The 20,927-nt window shown below is 44.1% G+C and overlaps 1 protein-coding gene across 1 annotated transcript; it reads left to right on the top strand.

The window, feature by feature from the left end:
• The first annotated feature begins 13,715 nt into the window (after nt 1-13,715).
• Nucleotides 13,716-20,572, top strand: LOC143935793 (keratin, type I cytoskeletal 19-like). Its single transcript, XM_077459903.1, has 8 exons — nt 13,716-14,540; nt 16,330-16,412; nt 16,494-16,650; nt 16,995-17,156; nt 17,662-17,787; nt 17,946-18,166; nt 18,355-18,389; nt 19,138-20,572. The coding sequence occupies exons 1-8, from the start codon at nt 13,716-13,718 to the stop codon at nt 19,233-19,235; spliced, it is 1,707 nt and encodes a 568-aa protein (XP_077316029.1). The 3' UTR covers nt 19,236-20,572.
• The last annotated feature ends 355 nt before the right edge of the window (nt 20,573-20,927 follow it).

Genomic DNA, 20,927 nt, shown 5'->3' with positions numbered 1-20,927 from the left:
CCGCCCATGACAATTCAAGCTGGCAGAAAGGCAAGAAGGAGTAAAGCTCGTCCAACCTGGACAGACTCAGACCCTCCATGTCCGCGCTGGGCCACCAATGAGCAGCCGCACCACATGAGCCAATGACCTGTAGTCACATAAATGTCAAATATAAAATCTTGCAAAATTTATTTAGTATTATTCAAAAAATTCACAATTGTAAATTCATAAAGTTGGGACACAAAATATTAAAAATGACAAAAGCAACAATCCCCCAAAAAAAGGGAAATGGGGGAGGGAAAGCAAATCTATTGCAGTAAAACATCTTACTTCCCTTCAGAAAGGGCTTGAAGGTAATAATGTAATTTAATCCCAGGGGGGAAGTGGCCCTTAATTTGTGTATCCATCTCTGTTCTGTTTGTAATACTGTGTACACACGATCGGACTATCTGGCGAACTTGGACAATCAGCCCATGTGTGGGCTCTGGCTGACTTTTTTTCGCAAAAGTCCGGCGGACTTAGAAAGAAGTTTTGACTCAAAATTGTCCGCCAGAATCGGCAGTCCAGCGGACAATCCGCCCATCTGTGTGCTAGTCCACCAGACTTTTTAAATGAACGGACTTGCTCACACGGAGAAAAGTCAGTTAATTTTGAACGTGGCTCCAGGTAGACGGAACTAGCGAAGGACGTCAATGTCGCCGCCTCCATCAGCGAGATTGACACCACGCTGGCTCCATCACCTGGTATGGACTTAAAGGGGAAGCCTTACACCAAAAAAACAGCGTGGAGGCCTCCCCCAGGGTCCATATCAGACCCTTATCCGAGCACGCAGCCCGGCCGGTCAGGAAAGGGGGTGGGGACGAGCAAGCGCCCCCCTCCTGAGCTGTACCAGTCTGCGTGCCCACCAAAATGGAGGGGTGCTTTGGGGAAGGGGGGCAGGCGGGGGGCTTATCAGACTCTGGGAGCCCCTTTAATATGGGGACCCCCAGATTCCAGCCCCCACCCTATGTGAATGAGTATTGGGGTACCATGTACCCCTACCCATTCACCTGGTGAAAAACGCGTAAAGAAAAAACACAACACATGTTTTTAAAATAATTTATTGCACAGCTCCGGTGGTCTTCCGGAGCTGTTCAATAAATAAAGAAGAAAGTGGAGGCCCGGCAAGAAGAACCGAAGAGGGGGACAAGACCCCCGAAGTCGGAAGAAGACCCCTGGATGGCAACGAAGAAGAAAGCCGGGCTCCTCCGCTAGTAAAAGAGCTAGCAGAAGATAGCAGAGGAGTCCGGCGAGAAGACCCCCCAAGACGGAAGACTACCGAAGCTGTGCAATAAATTATTTTAAAAATATGTGTTGTGTTTTTTCTTTACGCTTTTTTTCACCAGGTGAATGGCTAGGGGTACATGGTACCCCTATACTCATTCACATAGGGTGGGGGGCCGGTATCTGGGGGCCCCCTTACTAAAGGGGGCTTCCGGATTCGGATAAGCCCCCCATCCGCAGACCCCGACAACAAACTGCCATGGTTGTCGGAAGAGGCCCTTGTCCTCATCAACATGGGGCCAAGGTGCTTTGGGGTGGGGAGGCCGCAGGGCCCCCCTTCCCCAAAGCACCCCCCCATGTTGAGGGTCGCTCATCCCCACCCCCTTTCCTGACCGTCCAGGCTGCGTGCTCGGATAAGGGCCTGATATGGACCCGAGGAGGGGGGCCCATGCCGTTTTTTTGGCGTACGGCTTCCCCTTTAAGTCCATATCAGGTTACGGAGCCAGCGAGGTGTCAATCTCACCGATGGAGGCAGCTACATTGACCTCCTCCGCTAGTTCCATCTATCTGGAGCCACGTTCTCTGTGTGTGGGCAAGTCCGTTCATTTCAAAAGTCCGGCGAGCTCCCGCCACAGTCCGGCGGTTTGTCCGCCGGAAAAGTCCAGTCGTGTGTGGGCAGGTCCGTCATTCGGAAAGTCCAGCGGACCTCAGCTGCAAAGTCTGGCGGGTGTTCCGCCGGACTAGGTCCACCGTACTAAGTCCGCCCGATAGTCCGATCGTGTGTACGCGGCATAAGAGTATTTTATTCCAATCCCCTTTCTTTGGGTTATATGGATTCTATCCAATGCTGTAACTTTGTTTTTTTCAAATTTTTCCCCATGGACCCTCGTAATATGCCTCCCCAGTGGTAAATCCGGGTTGCATGTTTGCATGCAATGAATATGTCTATATAAACGTTGCCATAATTCTTGTTTGGTTTTACCAACATAAAATGAACCACAATCACATGTGATCATGTATACTACTCCTTGCATGCGACAATTTTAAAAATATATTAAAAGGTTTTCACCAAGAGCTCCTATCTCTCCACAGTTACTCAGCTGTTGATGACATCCTGCTCATCAGTCCTGTCTACTTAAGATGTCCAGTCCAGAGAATCTCTGCCTTCACCTTGGTCAACATCACAGAAACTATCTCCTATCATCCTGTTCAAGACTTGCTTTTCTGACATCCCTTATGGCTCCAAATCCTGCTTGCTGTTCCTCTACATCAGGGGTAGGGAACCTTGGCTCTCCAGCTGATTTGAAACTACAAATCCCATCATGCCCCTGCCTCTAGGAGTCAAGCCTGTGATTGTTAGGGTCTTGCAATGTCTCATGGGACTTGTAGTTTCAAAACAGCTGGAGAGCCGAGGTTCCCTACCCCTGCTCTACATTGATCCCTGACTTCTGGCTTGGCTGACTATCTGTTCGGTTACTGAACTTTGCCTATGTTTTGTCTACATTTGTTCTTTTTACTTTTATTATTAAACATGTGTGATTTAACTGTACTTCTGTCTCGGCCTGATTTCATGGTTTCTGACAAATCTTCACTGAGGCAGCACTTTGAAGGTAATGGTTGGTCTTTCATTGATGAACTGCATAAATTACAGTATACTCAGCTAGAATAGGCCAATGGCTATTCAATATTCTTATTTCTGATTGTTGATTGGTAATGTCTTAGCCCCCGTACACACGGTCGGACATTCTGCCAACCAAATCCGTCGGATTTTGTCCGACGGATTTTGTCCGAAACTGTTGCGTACACACGGTCGGACAAAGTTGGCGAAAAATCAGATCTTTGAGAACGTGATGAAGTAATTTCGTTACGATGGGACTACATTCAGGCTAGTAGCCAATAGCTTTGATGTAGGTATTTGATCTGAGCATGCGTGGCACTTTGTCCAATCGGAATTCTCTACACATGATCGGCGTATGTCCTATCGGACCAGTTGGTCGGAAAATATTTCCAACAAGTTGGAAAATTTGGTCCGACGGATATTCAGACAGAAACAGTCCGATGCATACCACACACAGTCGGATTATCCGACAACACGGTCCAATAGGACACATTCCAATGGATTCTCCGACTGTGCGTATGGGGGCTTAGAATTAAGATCACTGAGGACTTTTTTATGTTTAACCGCTTGCCGCCCGCAGGCCTTCATATGATGGCCAGGCGGCGTGGCTATTGTTTTGGGAGGGCATCATATGATGTCTGTCCATTTAAACAGGGCATGCGCGCGATCGTGTGTGCACAGCCCTGTACCCTTGGTGGCAGCATGTCACGGAAACACCGCTCACCACTGAGGAGGGTGAACAGCCATTGGGCATTGCTGTCTACCATGTGATCGGCCATGATGAAGTCACGGCCGATTACAGATGGTACCGCCCCACTTTGCATGGCGATCGGGAGCTCGCTGCGCATGCACATCGGTGGCAACGTGTTCTTGGGAAAACTGCTTGTCACCAACTCTGGTAAACAGCCATTGGTCGGTGGCTGGTTACCAAGTGATTGGCTGTGATCACAGCCGATCACTAAATGTAAACATAGAGCGGTAATGAAAGGTTACTGGGTTCTCCTCCTCACACACCAATCATATGTTATAAGAAGATTGAGGTAACATCTTGTTACCGCTTACAGTGTACACGAATCACACTGATTTCCCCCCCCCAATAAAGAGGATGTTTCCCCACCCATCAAAGTGCCTGTCACCACCTATCAAAGTACCTGTCACAGTTCCTCTGAGTACCCAAGTACCTGTCACAGTCCATCTGAGTACCTGAGTACCTGTCACAGTCCATCTGAGTACCTAAGTACCTGTCACAGTTCATCTGAGTATTGAGTACCTGTCACAGTCCATCTGAGTACTCGAGTACTTGTCACATTCCATATGAGTACTTGAATACCTGTCACAGTCCATATGACTACCAGAGTACCTGAGAACCAGTCCATACAGTCCATGTCAAAACGTCATTTCCGCCCATAGCTCTTAAAGGGCCAATTTTTTATATTATTTTTTTAAATACAATTTATTTTATTGCATTTTAGTCTAAATATTAGATCTCAGGTATTTTTGACCTCAGATCTCATATTTAAGAGGCCCTGCCATGTTTTTTTTTCTATTACAAGGGATGTTTACATCCCTTGTAATAGGAATAAAAGTGCCATTTTTTTTAAACATTGTAAAGGTAAAATAAATAATAATAATAAAAAAAAAATGTAAACGCGCCCCGTCCCGCTGAACTCACCCGCAGAAGCGAATGCATATGTGATGAGTGTTAAAACGGTGTTCAAACCACACATGTGAGGTATCAGTAGACTCAGAGCAATAATTCTAGGCCTCGACTTCCTCTCTGTAACGCAAAACATGCAACCTGTAGAATTTTTTAAATGTCGCCTATGGAGATTTTTAAGGGCAAACTTTTGTCGCCATTCCATGAGCGGGTGCAATTTTGAAGCATGACATGTTGGGTATCAATTTACGCGGCATAACATTATCTTTCACAGCATAAAAAAATTGGGCTAATTTTACTGCTGTCTTATTTTTTTATTCAAAAAAGTGAACCCCAACAAAAGATCCTTCACCAACAAAATAGACCCCTGAGAAACAATAGATCCACCCCAGCAACAATAGACCCTGCACCAGCAAAAATAGATCAGCCAGCAGCCACCATCAATAGACCCCTCCCTCAAGAGTACCCCCCAGCAACAAAAGATCCATCACCAACAAAAATAGACCTCCCCAACATTATGAACCCCTTGACAACAATAGCTCCCCCTCATGACAATAGATCTCCCAGCAGCCGGCATCAATAAACCCTCCAGCATACACCAACACCCCTTGCCATTACATACATTTAGTGCCGAAGGTGCCGAAACTGCATTTCCTCATGTTTGTACTAAAAAAGTCCTCTATATGGTACATCTGTCAAGTGGTATCAGTATCTTCAGACAACCTAAGCCTGTAGCTATTATTTCAAAGGACCAATAGCTGTAATTCAAAGTGCTCTTGCACAATTAAGTTTTCCAATGTGTTTTGTAGAATAAGCCCTGAAATTTTGTGGAAAACACCCCACCACCTACACACCAAGAACAAGAATCGCTGATCGCTCAGTTCCTGGTCTTTAGGGAGCCAATGACTGTCAGTTACAGGCTCTCTTATCTGCGCCTCCAGTGTTTACTGTACCACCATGCTGTGGAAGGGGCGGGAGTGGCTGGCTCAGCCCCCCAGTAGCTTGCTAAGAGGCTGAGCCAGCTTCTAGTCAGACATCAAGGTGAATCTCGGTACGTGATTCTTTAAGTGGCCAGCCCGGTCCTGTGCTCCGTGACCGCGGCCGCAGGACCAGTGGAGCCGATCGCCGCTGGTGTCCCGCAATCCGGTCACAGAGCTGAAGGGAATGACGATCAGTGACGTCACATGCCAGGCCACGCCCCCTACAATAAAAAAACAACAACGTCATACATAACACTACACTGCCCCCTAGTGGTGAACTCCTTCACTGCCAGTGTCATTTACACAGGAATCAATGCATTTAAATAGCATTAATTGCTGTATAAATGACAATGGTCCCAAAAAATGTGTCAAAAATGTCCGATGTGTCCGCCATAATGTCGCAGTCACAATAAAAATCGCTGATCACCGCCATTACTAGTAAAAAATAAATATTAATGAAAAATGCTATAAAACTATTATTTTGTAAATGCTATAACTTATGCGTTAACCAATCAATAATCGCAATTTTTTTTTTTTATCAAAAAATATGTAGAAGAATACGTATTGATCTAAACTGAGGAAAAAAACATTTTTATATATTTTTTGGGGATATTTATTATAGCAAAAGGTAAAAAATATTGCATTTTAGGGGAACGCACAGCGACCCTGGAAACAAAATTTGCCGAGACTTTGCATTATGTGCAGGCCCTTGAAGAGGAAAACGCTACTCTTAAAAACTCTGTCTCCCAACTCCAACTCCAACAGGAGGATCTCGAGAACAGAGAACGGCGCCAAAACCTCAGGATTTGCGGTGTCTCTGAGAAGATAGCTGACAATAACATCAGACCATATCTTCTGGGTCTCTTCAACACCCTGGCCCCGGACATAGCGGACATAGACTGGCGCCTGGACAGGGCCCACAGATCCCTGGCTCCCAAACCCCCTGCGGGGGCTAGGCCCCGGGATATAGTGGTGCGTTTCCACTTCTATGAAAGCAAGTAGGCCCTGACCAAGGCTACGCGCAACAGGCCCAGCATTGAGTACAAGGGGGATAAAATTCAACTGTTTAGCGACCTTTCTCCCATCACATTGGCCAAGCGTCGCTCTCTGAGACCCATCACATCCCACCTTCAGGAGCACAAAGTCCCTTATTATTGGGGCTTTCCCTTCCGTTTAAGTGTCACCACGGAGGGGGGCCAGCACACCCTGCGGGACCCCCAGGAAGGGGAGGCTTTCCTCAAGAAGCTGGGCCTTCCCCCGCTCCCTGCAGAGTTTGACCAAGCACCTCCGACTACCCCAAGACACAACTCTCTTCCTCCCAGGATCTGGACCCCGGTGAGGGGAAGAGGATCGAGGGCCTACTCCACACCCCAACGCTCTCAACGCTCCAGACCCCCTACCTGAAGACCTGTCGGGGTCCCCTCGGAATTTGCCCCCTTCTCTCTCTTTTTTTTTTTTTTCTTGTTGCCTCACACGGAGGGTTGCGACCCTTTTTGATGGTCCCCCCCCCGTGGAGTGAGGTGTTCCTCTACAGTTGTTTCTCGGCCTTACGCGGTCCCACCGCTAGTTCAGAGATCCCAGTTGGGCTGTTTTTTCTAAGGTTCTGTCATATACCTAAGTTTAAGTTTGCTTCCCTTGGCTACTGACTTTGTTACGGGGGACATGGGGAGCCCCTACAACGCCATCGACCTCTCTGGATCGTCGGGCGGGACGTCACGGACCCCCTTCCATGTTGGGAACTGCCATGCTCCCCACCAAGTCCTTGGGCTGCGGCCAAGGACCCCTGAGGGGTTTGACTCTCTCAGGTTTTTCTTTGCTGACCTTTTTTGTTTTTTTTAGGCCGTCCTGGCCTTATGGTTGCTCTGCATCACTATTTTCAGTGGCCCCCTTTTTGGGCCTGTACGCGTACCCCTTTTTTTGGGGACTGATATGTGTTTTATCTTTTTCATACTATTGTTATGATGTCTTCTTGGTGTTTTGGTTTTTCATTTTTATTTTTTTATTTTTTATTTTTTTTCATTTTAATTTTTATTTTTATTTTTTTATTTTTGATTTTATTGCTTTTATTGGGGTTTTTCCTCTAATGCATTTGCCGATAACTGTCTTGTGCATTTTATGTCTACATATGTCCTTAGGTGTTTCTTTCCATATTGCAACCACCTCTATTGTTAGCAATATCTGTTTTAATTATAATGTGCTGATAGGCAGGTTGGGGCCCCTCCCTGGCCCCTTGTTGAGCCGTGTTGTGTCTGGGCCTCCGCCCTTTGACCTACGTGTTCACTGGCCTGACTGCCCTGACGCGACATGGCTTTGAAACTGGTCTCCTATAACGTAAAGGGCCTGAACTCGGTCAGGAAAAGATGGCTGGCCTTGAGGGAGTTTAGGGCCTCCGGCGCGGATGTGATACTAGTCCAGGAGACGCACTTCCGGGCCGGGGGCTCCTTTAGATTCGCATCTAAACATTATCCGGTGTCTTATGTGGCATCGGACCCCTCGGGTAAAGCTGGAGTAGCAATTTTAATAAAAAACTCATGTCCTCTCCAGGTTAGGTCATCTCACGTGGATCCTCATGGTCGTTATATTATACTGCAGGGGTCCTATCTATCCAACCCTATGACGATCATGAACATCTACGCCCCCAATTCAGGCCAGGTGAAATTTCTCACAGATGCCTTGGCGCGTCTGCATAAGCTATCTTCCCCCTTTACAGTTCTAGGGGGGGACTTTAATGCTGTGCTCTCTCCCGCCCGGGACAGACGATCTCTATTTAATCTCACTCCCCCCCCGGCCTCTCACACCCTGGCTACCTCCTTTAGGAAACTTATTCGTACACACCACTTGTTCGACGCTTGGCGGCTGAAACATCCCCTGGGTAGGCAATACTCATTTTACTCCCCTCCTCACAAGATGTTCTCTCGACTGGATTATTTTTTTATTACGGCCCCCTTGATATCTCACGCAGTGTCGTCTGACCTGGGTGCGATAACCTGGTCGGACCATGCCCCCTTGACGCTAGATTTATGCCTCTCTGCTGCTTTCCCCAAGAAATGTCACTGGCGACTCAACGAGTCTCTGCTCAAGCACCCTGAAATCAATACTAAACTCGAGGCGGCCCTGTCCGAATATTTTCTCCTAAACAAAGGCTCCGTGCCCAGCGCGTCCACCCTCTGGGAAGCCCACAAGGCCTTCTTCCGGGGGCAATGTATTGCCCTTGGTTCTCGAAGGAAAAAAGATGCGGCTCTCTTGAAAACTTCCTTGCTCCTAGAGCTTAACAGAGCAGAAAGGGCTCTGCTGCGCTCCCCTACGGTGGATCGGCTGCGCACGGTCACTGGCCTGCGGAACCGTATAAAATCCCTAGACATGTCTCTCATAGACAAATCGATCCTGTGGGCTAAACAAAAGTTCTATGAGTACTCGAATAAGCCCCACAGGATGCTGGTTTCTAGACTTAACCCTAGGCCTTATCACGCCTTCCCGGACCATGTCAGACTTCCTGACGGGTCCCCCACTTTCTGCCCCCAGACAATGACCCAGGTGTTTGGTGACTTCTATGCCAAACTCTATAATTGCCTAACCCCCCCACAACATCCTACTTTTGATATGGCTGCTTTTGAGGAGTTCATGTCGGACCTGAAGCTCCCCCAGTTGTCAGATTCGGATCTGCATATACTAAACGCACCCGTTACAGAGGAGGAGGTGGACAGCACCGTTAAGGCTCTCCCCTCCCACAAAGCTCCAGGTCCGGATGGCCTCCCATACTCCTATTACAAGCACTTCCTCCCAATCCTGTCGCCTCATCTAGTGACCCTGTATAATTCGCTGCTTCTAGGTAAGTCCCCTCACCAACATTTTCTTCACTCCTTCATCACGGTTATACCTAAACAGGACAAAGACCCGACCCTACCAGACAACTACAGACCTATAGCCCTTTTAAATTCAGACTACAAACTATTTACAAAAATCCTTGCCAACCGTTTGTCCCAATTCCTGACGAAGCTCATAGACAGAGACCAGGTGGGCTTCGTTCCTACCAGACATGCGGGTGACAACACCCGGCGAACTATAGACCTAATTGACATGCTGAACAGGGTTCGTCGCCCCGCCCTGATTCTCAGTCTGGACGCCCAAAAGGCGTTTGACCGGTTGAGCTGGCCATACATGTTCGCAACCCTCACTAGATTTGGCTTGCGGGGACCCTTTCTCTCCGCGCTACAATCCCTATACTCCAACCCCTCTTCCCAGGTTCGATTAGTGTCCTTCACCTCCCACTCATTCCCTATGACAAACGGGACGAGACAGGGTTGCCCTCTCTCCCCGCTCCTCTTTATACTCTGCCTAGAGCCCCTGGCAGAGGCTATCAGATCTCACCCTGATATCAAGGGGGTACCCATGCGGCAAAGGGAGTATAAATTATCCTTATTTGCGGATGACGTCCTCCTTACTCTAACCAGTCCCCACATTTCCCTCCCTTCCCTGCATGCCCTACTCACTCAATTTAGTTCCCTATCGGGCTATAAGGTCAACACGGCGAAGACGGAGGCCCTCCCCCTCCATGTTCCCCCGGAGGAACTTCTGCGTCTACAAAATGCATTCCCCTACCGTTGGTGCACATCGTCCCTCAAATATCTTGGGGTTCAGCTGACGACTTCCTACTCCGCCCTTTACCCGACCAATTACATCCCTCTGTTTAAGTCTATCAACAGTATGTTATCTCGATGGACCTCCCTTCCCCTGTCCTGGATAGGCCGAATTAATGTGCTAAAAATGTCCATCATGCCAAAACTGTTATATTATTTTGAAACCTTGCCTGTCCCCATCCCGATGTCACAGATTAAGTTGCTCAAGCGCTGGTTCTTGAAATCTATTTGGAATGGCAGGGCCCATAGAGTGGCCGGTTCGGTGGTTTTTGCCCCCAAAGATCAGGGGGGCATGGGTGCACCGGACGTCTACAAATACTATCTGGCATCTCATTTGCGCCCGATAGTGTCTTGGTCTTGCCTGAGACCTCCGAATCGCTGGACGGAGATTGAGATGGGTTCCCTATATCCGACCCATCCTTGCTCCTTGGCGTGGTCGCCGGGGACAATGAGGGACCCTGGGCTTCTGGACCTCTGCCTGGGTCCCATGTTGTTCACGCTTAGACTGTGGCGTTCCTGCTCTTCCAAATTTGCATTGTCTTCACCCTGTCCCCCCCTCTCTAATGTGCTGTTTAATCCTTTAGTTCCTGACAGTCTATCGCATGTTCGTATGTTTCCCTGGGCTAAAGAGGGATTGTTCCAACTCCGCCACTTCGTTCACCCTGTCACGCGTAAACTTAAGCCCTTTTCGGCCCTCCAAACTGACAGTCAACTCCCAAACCACTTGCGGTATTCATACCTCCAGATAACTCACTACTTTTCAACTCTTTCCCCCTCTCTCTCCCTCTCCACACCGACGCCTTTTGAGTTGCTCTGCTCCCAGGGCCCCTACCAAGCAAAGCTTATCTCTAGTATTTACCATATACTCCAGCAGAGGTCCTCTCTCACTGCCCTATCCCACTCCTACATGGACAAATGGACGCAGCTCCTTAATCAACAAATCACTCTCCCGCAATGGTCCAGAATTTGGTCCTCCACCTCTAGAATTTCCAGATGTGTGGCACAGAGAGAGACAGCATATAAAGTCCTACTGTTCTGGTATAGGACCCCCGAGGTTATTCATCGGTATGATGCCTCTCTTTCTCCCATGTGCTGGAGGTGTGGGAGAACCAAGGGAACGCATTATCACATCTTTTGGCAATGCGCACTAATTACTCCTTTCTGGTCCATGGTATCTCACATGCTCTAGCAAATTTTTGACACCCCCATTCCATTGGATCCTGTCCACCTTCTCCTAGGCCTTCCCTTCCCGGAGTTGGGGAAGGCAGCTAATAAATTAGCTTCCTATGTGCTGCTTGCTGCTAAAAGAGCTATCCCCTCTAATTGGCTGTCTACTCAGCCCCCAACCCAGATTCAGCTGATACAAACCGTCAGGGACATACGCAGGATGGAACATTTGACGGCTATGGTGGAGGATGGGATTGACCGGTTTGGCGTGATTTGGGCCCCCTGGGATGCCTCGATTTTTGGGCTCCCACAGGCGCCCTTGGTACCCCTAGCCACCCGGTCGGTGTCCGTCCCCTAGTGTTCCCTGACCTTCCGGCTCCCTGATGTTTTGTATCTGGTCAGTACTTTAAGTCTGTTTCTGCTGGCCCAACGGCCGTTTGAAGCTCACCTGAGGAAATTTATAGTGGTATGTAGCCTTCTTTTGTCAGGTATTGGTCACGTTATTGAAGCACCTGCTCAAGACCCCTACCCCTGCATTACGACATATGTTTTCTCTCAGCCTTTTTAATTTAATAATGTCTTACGTAATACTTTTCTGTTGTTTATTTCCTTTCTGCATTTTATTTTGCTTTGTTTTCTTTTAGTTATCTATTTTTATCCTTCCATTGCTACTGTCTGTCTGTAGTCACCATGAGGTTATATCAGTTTTTCCGATATGGTATGCTCCAGATTTTCTTTGGATATTGTCAGTTCTGTATCTTTTCATTTTCTGTTAAAAAAATTCTCTCAATAAAAATTACAATTTAAAAAAAAAAAAAAATATTGCATTTTTTTTCAAAATTGCGGCTCTATTTTTGTTTATAGCGCAAAAAATAAAAAACGCAGAGGCGATCAAATACCACCAAAAGAAAGCTCTATTTGTGGGAAGAAAAGGACACCAATTTTGTTTTGGAGCCAAGTCGCACGACCACGCAAATGTCAGTTAAAACTATGCAATGCCGAATCGCAATAAGGGGCCTGGTCCTTTGGCTGCAAATTGGTCCGGGGCTTAAGTGGTTAAAAATGGGATTGATCCAGAGCCTGGACTGGCTGAGTGTCGTCAGCCGACAACAGACTTTAGTCTGTGTTGGCTGAAAATGGATCACAGGAGTGCAGAATGAAAAAAACGCCAGTGACTCAGGAGTAGGGCTAAAAGAGCCTTAGTCCTCTTCTGCTTTAAAGTTAGATTATTATGACCATTGGGACAGGGGCATTAAATGGTCAACTTTTGCTTTTCTGCCATTCATTGAAAACTGTAAGGCCGCGTACACACGCGCGGACTGTTGGCCCAACTTTGTCCGTCCAACAGTTTGAGCGAACAGTCCGCTAAAACTTAGCATGGACGGACATGGCCACACACGACGGACGAACAGTTTGCTGAAACCGTGCGCGATGACGTGAACGGCACGTACGACGGGACGAAAAATACGACGTCCTATACACTGCAATGCAACCTTCCGACGTGGAAATCCTTTCTGAGCATGCGCGAGACTTAGTTGGCCGAACAAGCCTACACACGAGCGAACAGTCCGCTGAAACAAGGTTTCAGCGGACAGTTTTTCGGAATTTCCGTAAGACCTTGTTCGGCCAACTGTCCGCTGAAACTGTCCGCTGAAGCCCCACACACGAGCGGACTGTCCGCCCAAACACTGTTCAGCGGACAAGGTTGGGCGAACAGTCCGCGCGTGTGTACGCGGCCTAAGTGCTGATCTATTCTGCGTATTAACTTTGATATTCAGCACACAAGCACAGGCAGCACAAGAATACTAAACACATTTAAAAAAATCCTAACCATGCTTCTTTCACTGCTCGGTTGTTTACCAATGGTCAGAAACTCCTCATTCTTACTCAACACAGTCGAGTCACAAGTTTTTGAAAATGGCCTTTTCAAACTCCTACCATGGCTGAGTATTTGCTTCTGCAAATTTTCTTACTACCATCTTCTTAATTTCGATTTTTCATTCCTGCTTGATCAAATTAAAAATAAATCTGATGCTTTGTGCCCAGCTTTAGACCGTATGCATACTGTGATTAAACATTTCATTAATTTCATTAATTTATGATTACAATATTGCATTTTTCAGTGTTTTATTTGAGGTGTGTTCAGCCAAGTCAGTCAGTTTTTCCTTTATTGTTATTTTTTAGGGTGGAGTGAGCAAACATATCTAATGAGCTGGACAACAATAAATGGATTATTTTGAAGTTGTTTTACAATAGTCTAATGTTTTCCATGCATATAACCAAATATTTAATGTTAAATCCTAATTTCAAGCATATAAAGCAGTGGATAGATGAGCAGTCACATACTTATAAACATTAACATTAGCAATTAATGTTTCGTGGCACTCCCAGTTTTCCATATATAAAGGAGCAGAATGAATGGAGAACATATTGTGAAGGACATCCACTTAGAAAAGCACACTTTTAGGTCATCTGTATCACTCACATCCATCATCATGAGTTACGGTGGTCACTCTTCTGCTGGATCACACCATGGAAGCTGCCATGTTGGTGGCCATCTGTCTAATATCCCAAGCCACACATATGGTGTTCATCATGGAGGATCTTCAATTAGCCATCATGGAGGATCCCACTCTTCTAACCACCATGGGGGATCTCATGCTTCTCATCATGGAGGATCCCACTCTTCTAACCACCATGGGGGATCTCATGCTTCTCATCATGGAGGATCCCACTCTTCTAACCACCATGGGGGATCTCATGCTTCTCATCATGGAGGATCCCATAATTTACATCATGGAGGTTCCCATACTTCTCATCATGGAGGCTCCAACATATTCCATTCTACAGGTTCTCTTAGTTCTCATCATAGAGGATCCCATGTCATCCACCATGGAAGTTCCCATAAAGTCCATCATAACGATCACTATAGAGCCCCCAGTGTACATGGAGGATCAGGAGGCAAAGGAATCTCCATATCCAAACACGTTCATGGAGGTGCTCACAGCAGCAGCCATAAAAGCATTATTAGCCATCATGGTTTGTTCAATGTCAATGAGAAGGAAACCATGCAGCATTTAAACGATCGCTTGGCTTCCTACCTAGACAAAGTCCACTCCCTAGAGCAACAGAATGCCCAGCTTGAGAGGAATATCCGGGAGTGGTATGAGAGGAATCAGCCCAGCTCTTTACCTGACTACAGCTGCTTTTTCAGAATCATTCAAGAGCTTCAAGGCCAGGTAAATAAAGGAATTGGTCTGCATAAGTGGTATAATAATTAGGAAATTATTTTGATACATATTTTTTTTTTTGATGAACACTGAGGCCGCGTACACACGCGGGGACTGTTCGCCCAACTTTGTCCACTGAACAGTGTTTCGGCGGACAGTCCGCTCGTGTGTGGGCTTTCAGCGGACAGTTTCAGCGAACAGTCCGCTGAACAAGGTTTTTCGGAAATTCCGAAAAACTGTCCGCTGAAACAAAGTTTCAACAGTCCCCTCGTGTGTAGGCTTGTTCGTCAAACTAAGTTCCGCGCATGCTCAGAAAGGATTTACACGCCGAAAGTTATAATGCAGTGTATAGGACGTTGTATTTTCCGTCCCGTCGTACGTGCCGTTCACGTCATCGCGCACGGTTTCAGCAAACTGTTCGTTCGTCGTGTGTGGGCAAGTCCGTCCATGCTAATTTTGAGCGGACTGTTTGCTGAAACTGTTTGACGGACAAAGTTGGGCGAACAGTCCCCGCGTGTGTACGCGGCCTGAATCTACACAAATATTGTAGTGATTAAGTATTTATATTTTTTAAACTCACACTGACACCTACATATTTACATTATAAAAATAGATTTGACATATTAGGCATCTAAAGTGATACCAGATGACACATGTTATACAGCACCAGAAATAGGTCTCAGTGCATTTTGTTCATGCTGTCTGGCACTTTGATGTAGACATGTACTGAAAAAAAAAACATGATTTTAGGACAGCATGGGGTTTATTTACTAAAGCTGGAGAGTGAAAAAACAGGCTCACTTCTGCATAGAAAACAATCAGATTCCAGGTTTTATTGTCAGAGCTTAATTGAACAAGCTGAGGTTGGAAGCTAAGTGGTTTCTGTGCAGAAGGAGGCTGATTTTGCACTCTCCAGCTTCATCAAAGGTATTGATTGAATTTGCAGGATCAACAAGCTGTTAAATTGAAAAAAGTAAACAAACCATATGTCTAAGGATTGGTAAACCGTAATATATAATATTTTGTTTTTAGGTTCAGATATGCTTTAATATAGCAGCCATTTTAGGCTGAAAATACACTATAAAACAAACAAACAGTGCTGGTGTTTTAGTGTTTGGTAAGTACTGGAGAGGTAAACCATATGATAATACCTCCAGTGGCCATTATGATGGTTCCCTACTATCCCTGCTGGAACACACAAAGGTTAGCAGGAACACCTGAAATCCAAGTTTTGTGAACATAAATTATGGCAGGGAGAGCTCACTGTTGGGGTAGAGGGCTTCTTCACACATAATGTGGTGACTTGTGTTTTTCCGCACTGGATCAACATCAGGTTACATAGAACATAATTGTGCCTCATTCACACCACAACACTAGTGTTACGTGTCTTACGGAAAAATGCAGATATGCTGCATTTTTCTGCAGCACACAGGATAGCACTGGAGGACACTGCAGGGCAGGGCACCGCACCACTATGCAAAGACCTAAATGGAGTATACACTTACTATAAAGTAGAAAAAAAAAAAAGAAGGTAAACAGTGCCTTACATTGTAAAATGCAAGGCACTGGTAAACACCCTTGTCACACAACAGATACCAGTTGCATGCTAAATGGGAATGTTTTAGCATATGGCTAGTGTAAATGAACCCTTAAGTCATGTTACAGTGCAAGCCATACTAGATATGCAGCTTAACTTACATACTAGATAAACAAGCTTAACCGATACAGAGCAAAGTTCAATTTATTACATTGTATGAATTTACCCTTTGTAATAAATACTTAACTCCAATATTTTTAGATTTCCTCAACATCTGTGGAAAATGCCAGGATTATATTACAGATAGACAACGCTCGTCTGGCAGCAGATGACTTCAGAAACAAGTAAGTCTTTTTATATTTAATGTTCTTCATTCTTATTATCATTATCAGCATTAATTGCTTTTGTTTTCCTTTTGTCACCAGGTATGAAATGGAACGCCAACTGGCCAGCAGTGTTGAGGCTGATGTGAATGGACTTCGTATACTACTGGAAGAGTTAAACAGGGAAATATGTCAGCTACAGGCACAAGTAGAAAATCTTCAGGAGGAACTGCAGCTAATGAAGAGGAATCATGGCGAGGTAGAATGCTTGCTACCCATTTTTCAAGCTAAATCAGACATTAATAAAGAAAAACAATATTGAAATCACTTTTGCTTTAGTCGTATGCAGCCATCCTGGGCATTATGTGAAAAATTGGCAACTTTGACACATTTTTTTAATCTTTTTATCTTTTTTAGTTGTCAATTACCTTAAATGTTCTCAGAAATGCCTCAAACTATTCTCAAATGCACCTAAAAGCCCACTGCATTTGCACATTGACATAATCCTAAATACCAAGTCAAAACTGATCTTAAAACACACATTATGAAGATCTCCAGAAATGCACCCATCATACTACTTGTTTCTAACATTTTTACTTACAGGAAGTCAACTCTTTGCAAGCTCAGTTGGGTGCCAGAGTCAATGTGGAAGTGGATGCCGCACCATCTGCTGATATGAATAGAGCATTGTCTGAGATCAGAGAGCAGTATGAGAATCTGATGGAGCGAAATCTGAGAGAGGTGGAGACCATTTTCCGTCAACGGGTAAGTCTATGTGTAGACTGAAAAAGTTTGTTAAACCTGTTAGAAAAATAGTGTGATAGCTATCTATTACATTTTGATAATTAAGCACTATTATTTCATGGTTATATTCAAAAAACAATTAATATTGATAAGAACATGATTGGCTTTTATGCTCAGATGTAGTGTGCCATCCCAGTTTCCCCATTACACTGAAGATCAGGACTACTGCTATAATACAGAGATCTTCTGTGGTCTACCACATCCCTTGCACAATCACAACTACTCTGGCCAAGTGGCCATGCTCATGCTTCCTGATCAGGAATTTCAGTGTTTATTGGTGTACAGCACAACTGGGCTTTAAGGCTGTTGTCAAAGGACACAAAGGAAAAATGCAGTGGCATAACTTAAAAGATAATAAAACTAATAGAAAAGTACAAATCAAATCAACATGGTCAACATGGTACAAATCAAATCAACAGGGTACATGACTCTAACAATGACTCTAACAAATGTTCTATTCATATAGACTGAAGAACTGAATCGTGAAGTTGCTTCTGGTTCTGAACAACTCCAGTCTGTACAAACTGAAGTCATTGACTTGAGACGTTCCATCCAAACTTTGGAAATTGAACTGCAAAGCCAGCTCAGCTTGGTAAGTTTTATTTCCAATCAATCAATAAAGTTTGTATCAAGGGTCAATTGCTCATAGTTTAAGACTGTGTGCATCTTCAGTTTATTCTGAAAATACTAACTCTATGTACTTTAATCTATTGTTATTTTTGTATACAATCTTTCTTTATCCTTTCCCAGAAATCTGCTCTGGAAAACACTTTGGCAGAAACAGAAGCCACATTTGGGGCTCAACTTGCCCAATTACAATGTTTGATCAACAATGTAGAGTCCCAGCTGACCCAAATCCTATCTGATCTTGAACGTCAGAATCAGGAATACAAGATCCTGATGGACCAAAAGACTCACCTGGAGATGGAGATCACCACCTATAAGCGCCTATTGGAGGGTCATGATATCCAGTAAGTATTTCACACAGGGCAAGTAACTGAATATTCAATCAGCAATCACAACAGAACAATATAATAGCTTAAGACCAAACAGTCCATGAAATGTCCCTATTTTGTTTATCAATATATTAGTTAAACCAAGCCATACAGAATTGTCATATTCTTCTTCATTAATTGTTACTGTGTGTTTTAATTTTCAGCACTTCAGATCAAAGTTTTCTAGGAGGCAGTCATGGTATGTAAACATATATTGACTTAAATGGCAGAACATGAACTTGTAGAACTGTAGAATGCACAATATGAGAAAAATGTAAACAATGACCTGGTCATTAGTGACATTTAGACACCACCCTATAGGGTCCCATAGAAAATAATTGAAAAGATCACACCATCTCTTTAATCTCCATCTTAATGGCATTCATTTACTGATACCCAATACCAATCTCTTTAATCAACAGTCATACTCTCTAAACATTTATTTTATCCAATACATTTACAAAAATTCTATCTGAAAATCACATAAATCACTATGTAACCCGATATTTCGAGGCCATTTTGTTAATCAGTTCCATAGCAGTCACATTGTCTGCTGTGAATTTTGAAATTTCCTTGTATATGTGACAAATCACATTTAAATGACCCACAGTAGTTTTCAGCTTTAAAAAGGTTGAATAGTCTTGCATAGGTTCTAGATTTAGCCTGTTTTCAAAAAAATTGGGTACATTTATGAAACTACAAGACATAAAAGGCTAACTACATTTTCAATAAATAAATACATTTCAGGTCTCAGGGTACTCCTGCTAAAATCAATATATTTACAAATAATTGTACATATGCTGGTTTCTCAACCTGACTATTTATGTAACAATAACAATGATAATTGGAATATGGTGGATTGATATATAAATCTTTGACAATTTGCATCTCTTTATAATGTACCCTAGATCATTAATAATCTTAAATATTGTATCTTCTAATTTCAGGATCTCACCACACAATGAAAGTTCAACATGCGACTAGCCACACTCATCATAAACATCATCAAAGTCATCAACATCATAATCACCATAATGTATGCTAATGTTTTTTCTATATCTTCTGGAGAACTCTGTGGATAATAGTATCTCTAGAAAGTCTTTTGGTGTCTTCCTCTGTCTTCTCCCAATGTGGTCTTCGGCATCGGCTTTACCTAGGCAAAACTTGGCATGAGACATGAACTTTATACACCAAAATACCCAGTAGACACAACTGAAATTATGCAAGTTTTAGGATTAGTTAGATATCTGTTCATCTTTAGAGGTTGGTGGTAAATTATTGAAGTTTACCTAAGTTGTAAGTTAATTTCAAGATGTTGACCTATGTGTTAGAAATATTTCTGGCCCTTGAACACTTTTTAAAGATCCAAAATGAATGAAGGTATTTTAGTCTATCCAGCATTTTTTAGGGATTACATTACGCGAGAGCATACATTTTGACTTTCCATTCAGTTTTTTGGAGCACTTTCAACTTTTTTCGTGCCCATTAACTCCATCTTGTTACAAAAATGGATTTTAATAGCCAGACATTGTGCTAACATGTAGTGCCATTTATTTTGCAACAGCATTGAATATCGCTCCAACACATGTACAGAATGCATTTATGCTATGGCTTGATGCAGCATACCACACGGCACGATGTGGATTACATGGTAGTGCATTGAAAAAAACAATAGAGTGCAAGCAGATTTACCTGGGGCCCATTCAGAACAAATAATCTGTGGTAATGGAGTGCACCACAATGCACTAAGAGTGAGTTGTGCTGCATGTGTTACTGTGACATGTTCAAGTATAAACAGGCACTTATGGTACTTAAAGTTGCAAGGCATTATGGTGAGTTGCACCATAATCAGTAATTTTGAATTACAATGATCATATGCAAAATTAGTTAGAATATGAACCAGCCTGATCAGTATAGGATAGAATATGATTTTTTTCTGAATTCTCCTTCGCAATGTACTTTTCTTTAAAAAAGACCAAAAAAACAGCACCTTAAAATGTGCCTATAGTACGTGAATGCAGATATAAAACACGTGCTTAGTTAAAGTGGAACTCAAACTAGTTGTCTGTTGTGACTTTATTGACATAATCCTGTGCAGGTTTTATTATAGAGTTGTAGTATCGGTTTTGTAATCAGATATTATAAACCTATTTGTATTGTCTACCATTATACATATTAATGGAATATTAGCATGCAACATGCATATTTTATTGTGGTGGACATGCTAAGCCCTTGATTCTGGATATTTAGAATGTGTTAGGATTATTGTGAATATATATATTCTGGTGTTCTTCAGTAATTTGGTTGAATTTTGATCATCGTTCTCTTGTCCTTGTCACTTACAATATTTTCAATAAAACTAATCCTATTTTGTTCATGCAATCAGCTGTGTTTGTTGTATTAATGATGCATGTCTTTTTTTTCCATAATAAGAAAAAAATAAAAATTCTAAGTAGGCTTTTACATAAGTGCCCACAAGGCAATCATAGACCCAGGGTCAATCCTGGGCAGATGTTCAGGGTGCATTGCGCCCAGGTGCCGCAAGCTGAGATAGAGGGGGGAGCCGAAGCTCAAGTGGCAGTGGTGTATCAACAGAGGTCCGGTCCACACCAGGTGCTACACATTGGGGGGTGTCATGTCCTCCTTTCCTCTCCTTGTGTGTCACAGAGCTTGGTATTCGGTGTTCGGAATCTGCTGTAACAAAGTCCCGCCTCCTAGACTGGATCCTGTGATAGAC

The sequence above is a fragment of the Lithobates pipiens genome, unplaced genomic scaffold, assembly GCF_037356315.1.
Source record: "Lithobates pipiens isolate NorthernLeopardFrog02 unplaced genomic scaffold, aLitPip1_a1.2 Scaffold_28, whole genome shotgun sequence".
NCBI classification, from domain to species: Eukaryota; Metazoa; Chordata; class Amphibia; order Anura; family Ranidae; genus Lithobates; species Lithobates pipiens.
This window is presented reverse-complemented; position numbering and strand designations above follow the sequence as displayed.

Bases quoted from the DNA above. Each gene is read 5' to 3' on its own strand.
- LOC143935793 (XM_077459903.1), top strand. From the start codon at position 13,716: ATGAATGGAGAACATATTGTGAAGGACATCCACTTAGAAAAGCACACT. The intron at 14,541-16,329 runs GTAAATAAAGGA...CAATATTTTTAG, and splicing joins TTCAAGAGCTTCAAGGCCAG to ATTTCCTCAACATCTGTGGA. The intron at 16,651-16,994 runs GTAGAATGCTTG...TTTTACTTACAG, and splicing joins TGAAGAGGAATCATGGCGAG to GAAGTCAACTCTTTGCAAGC.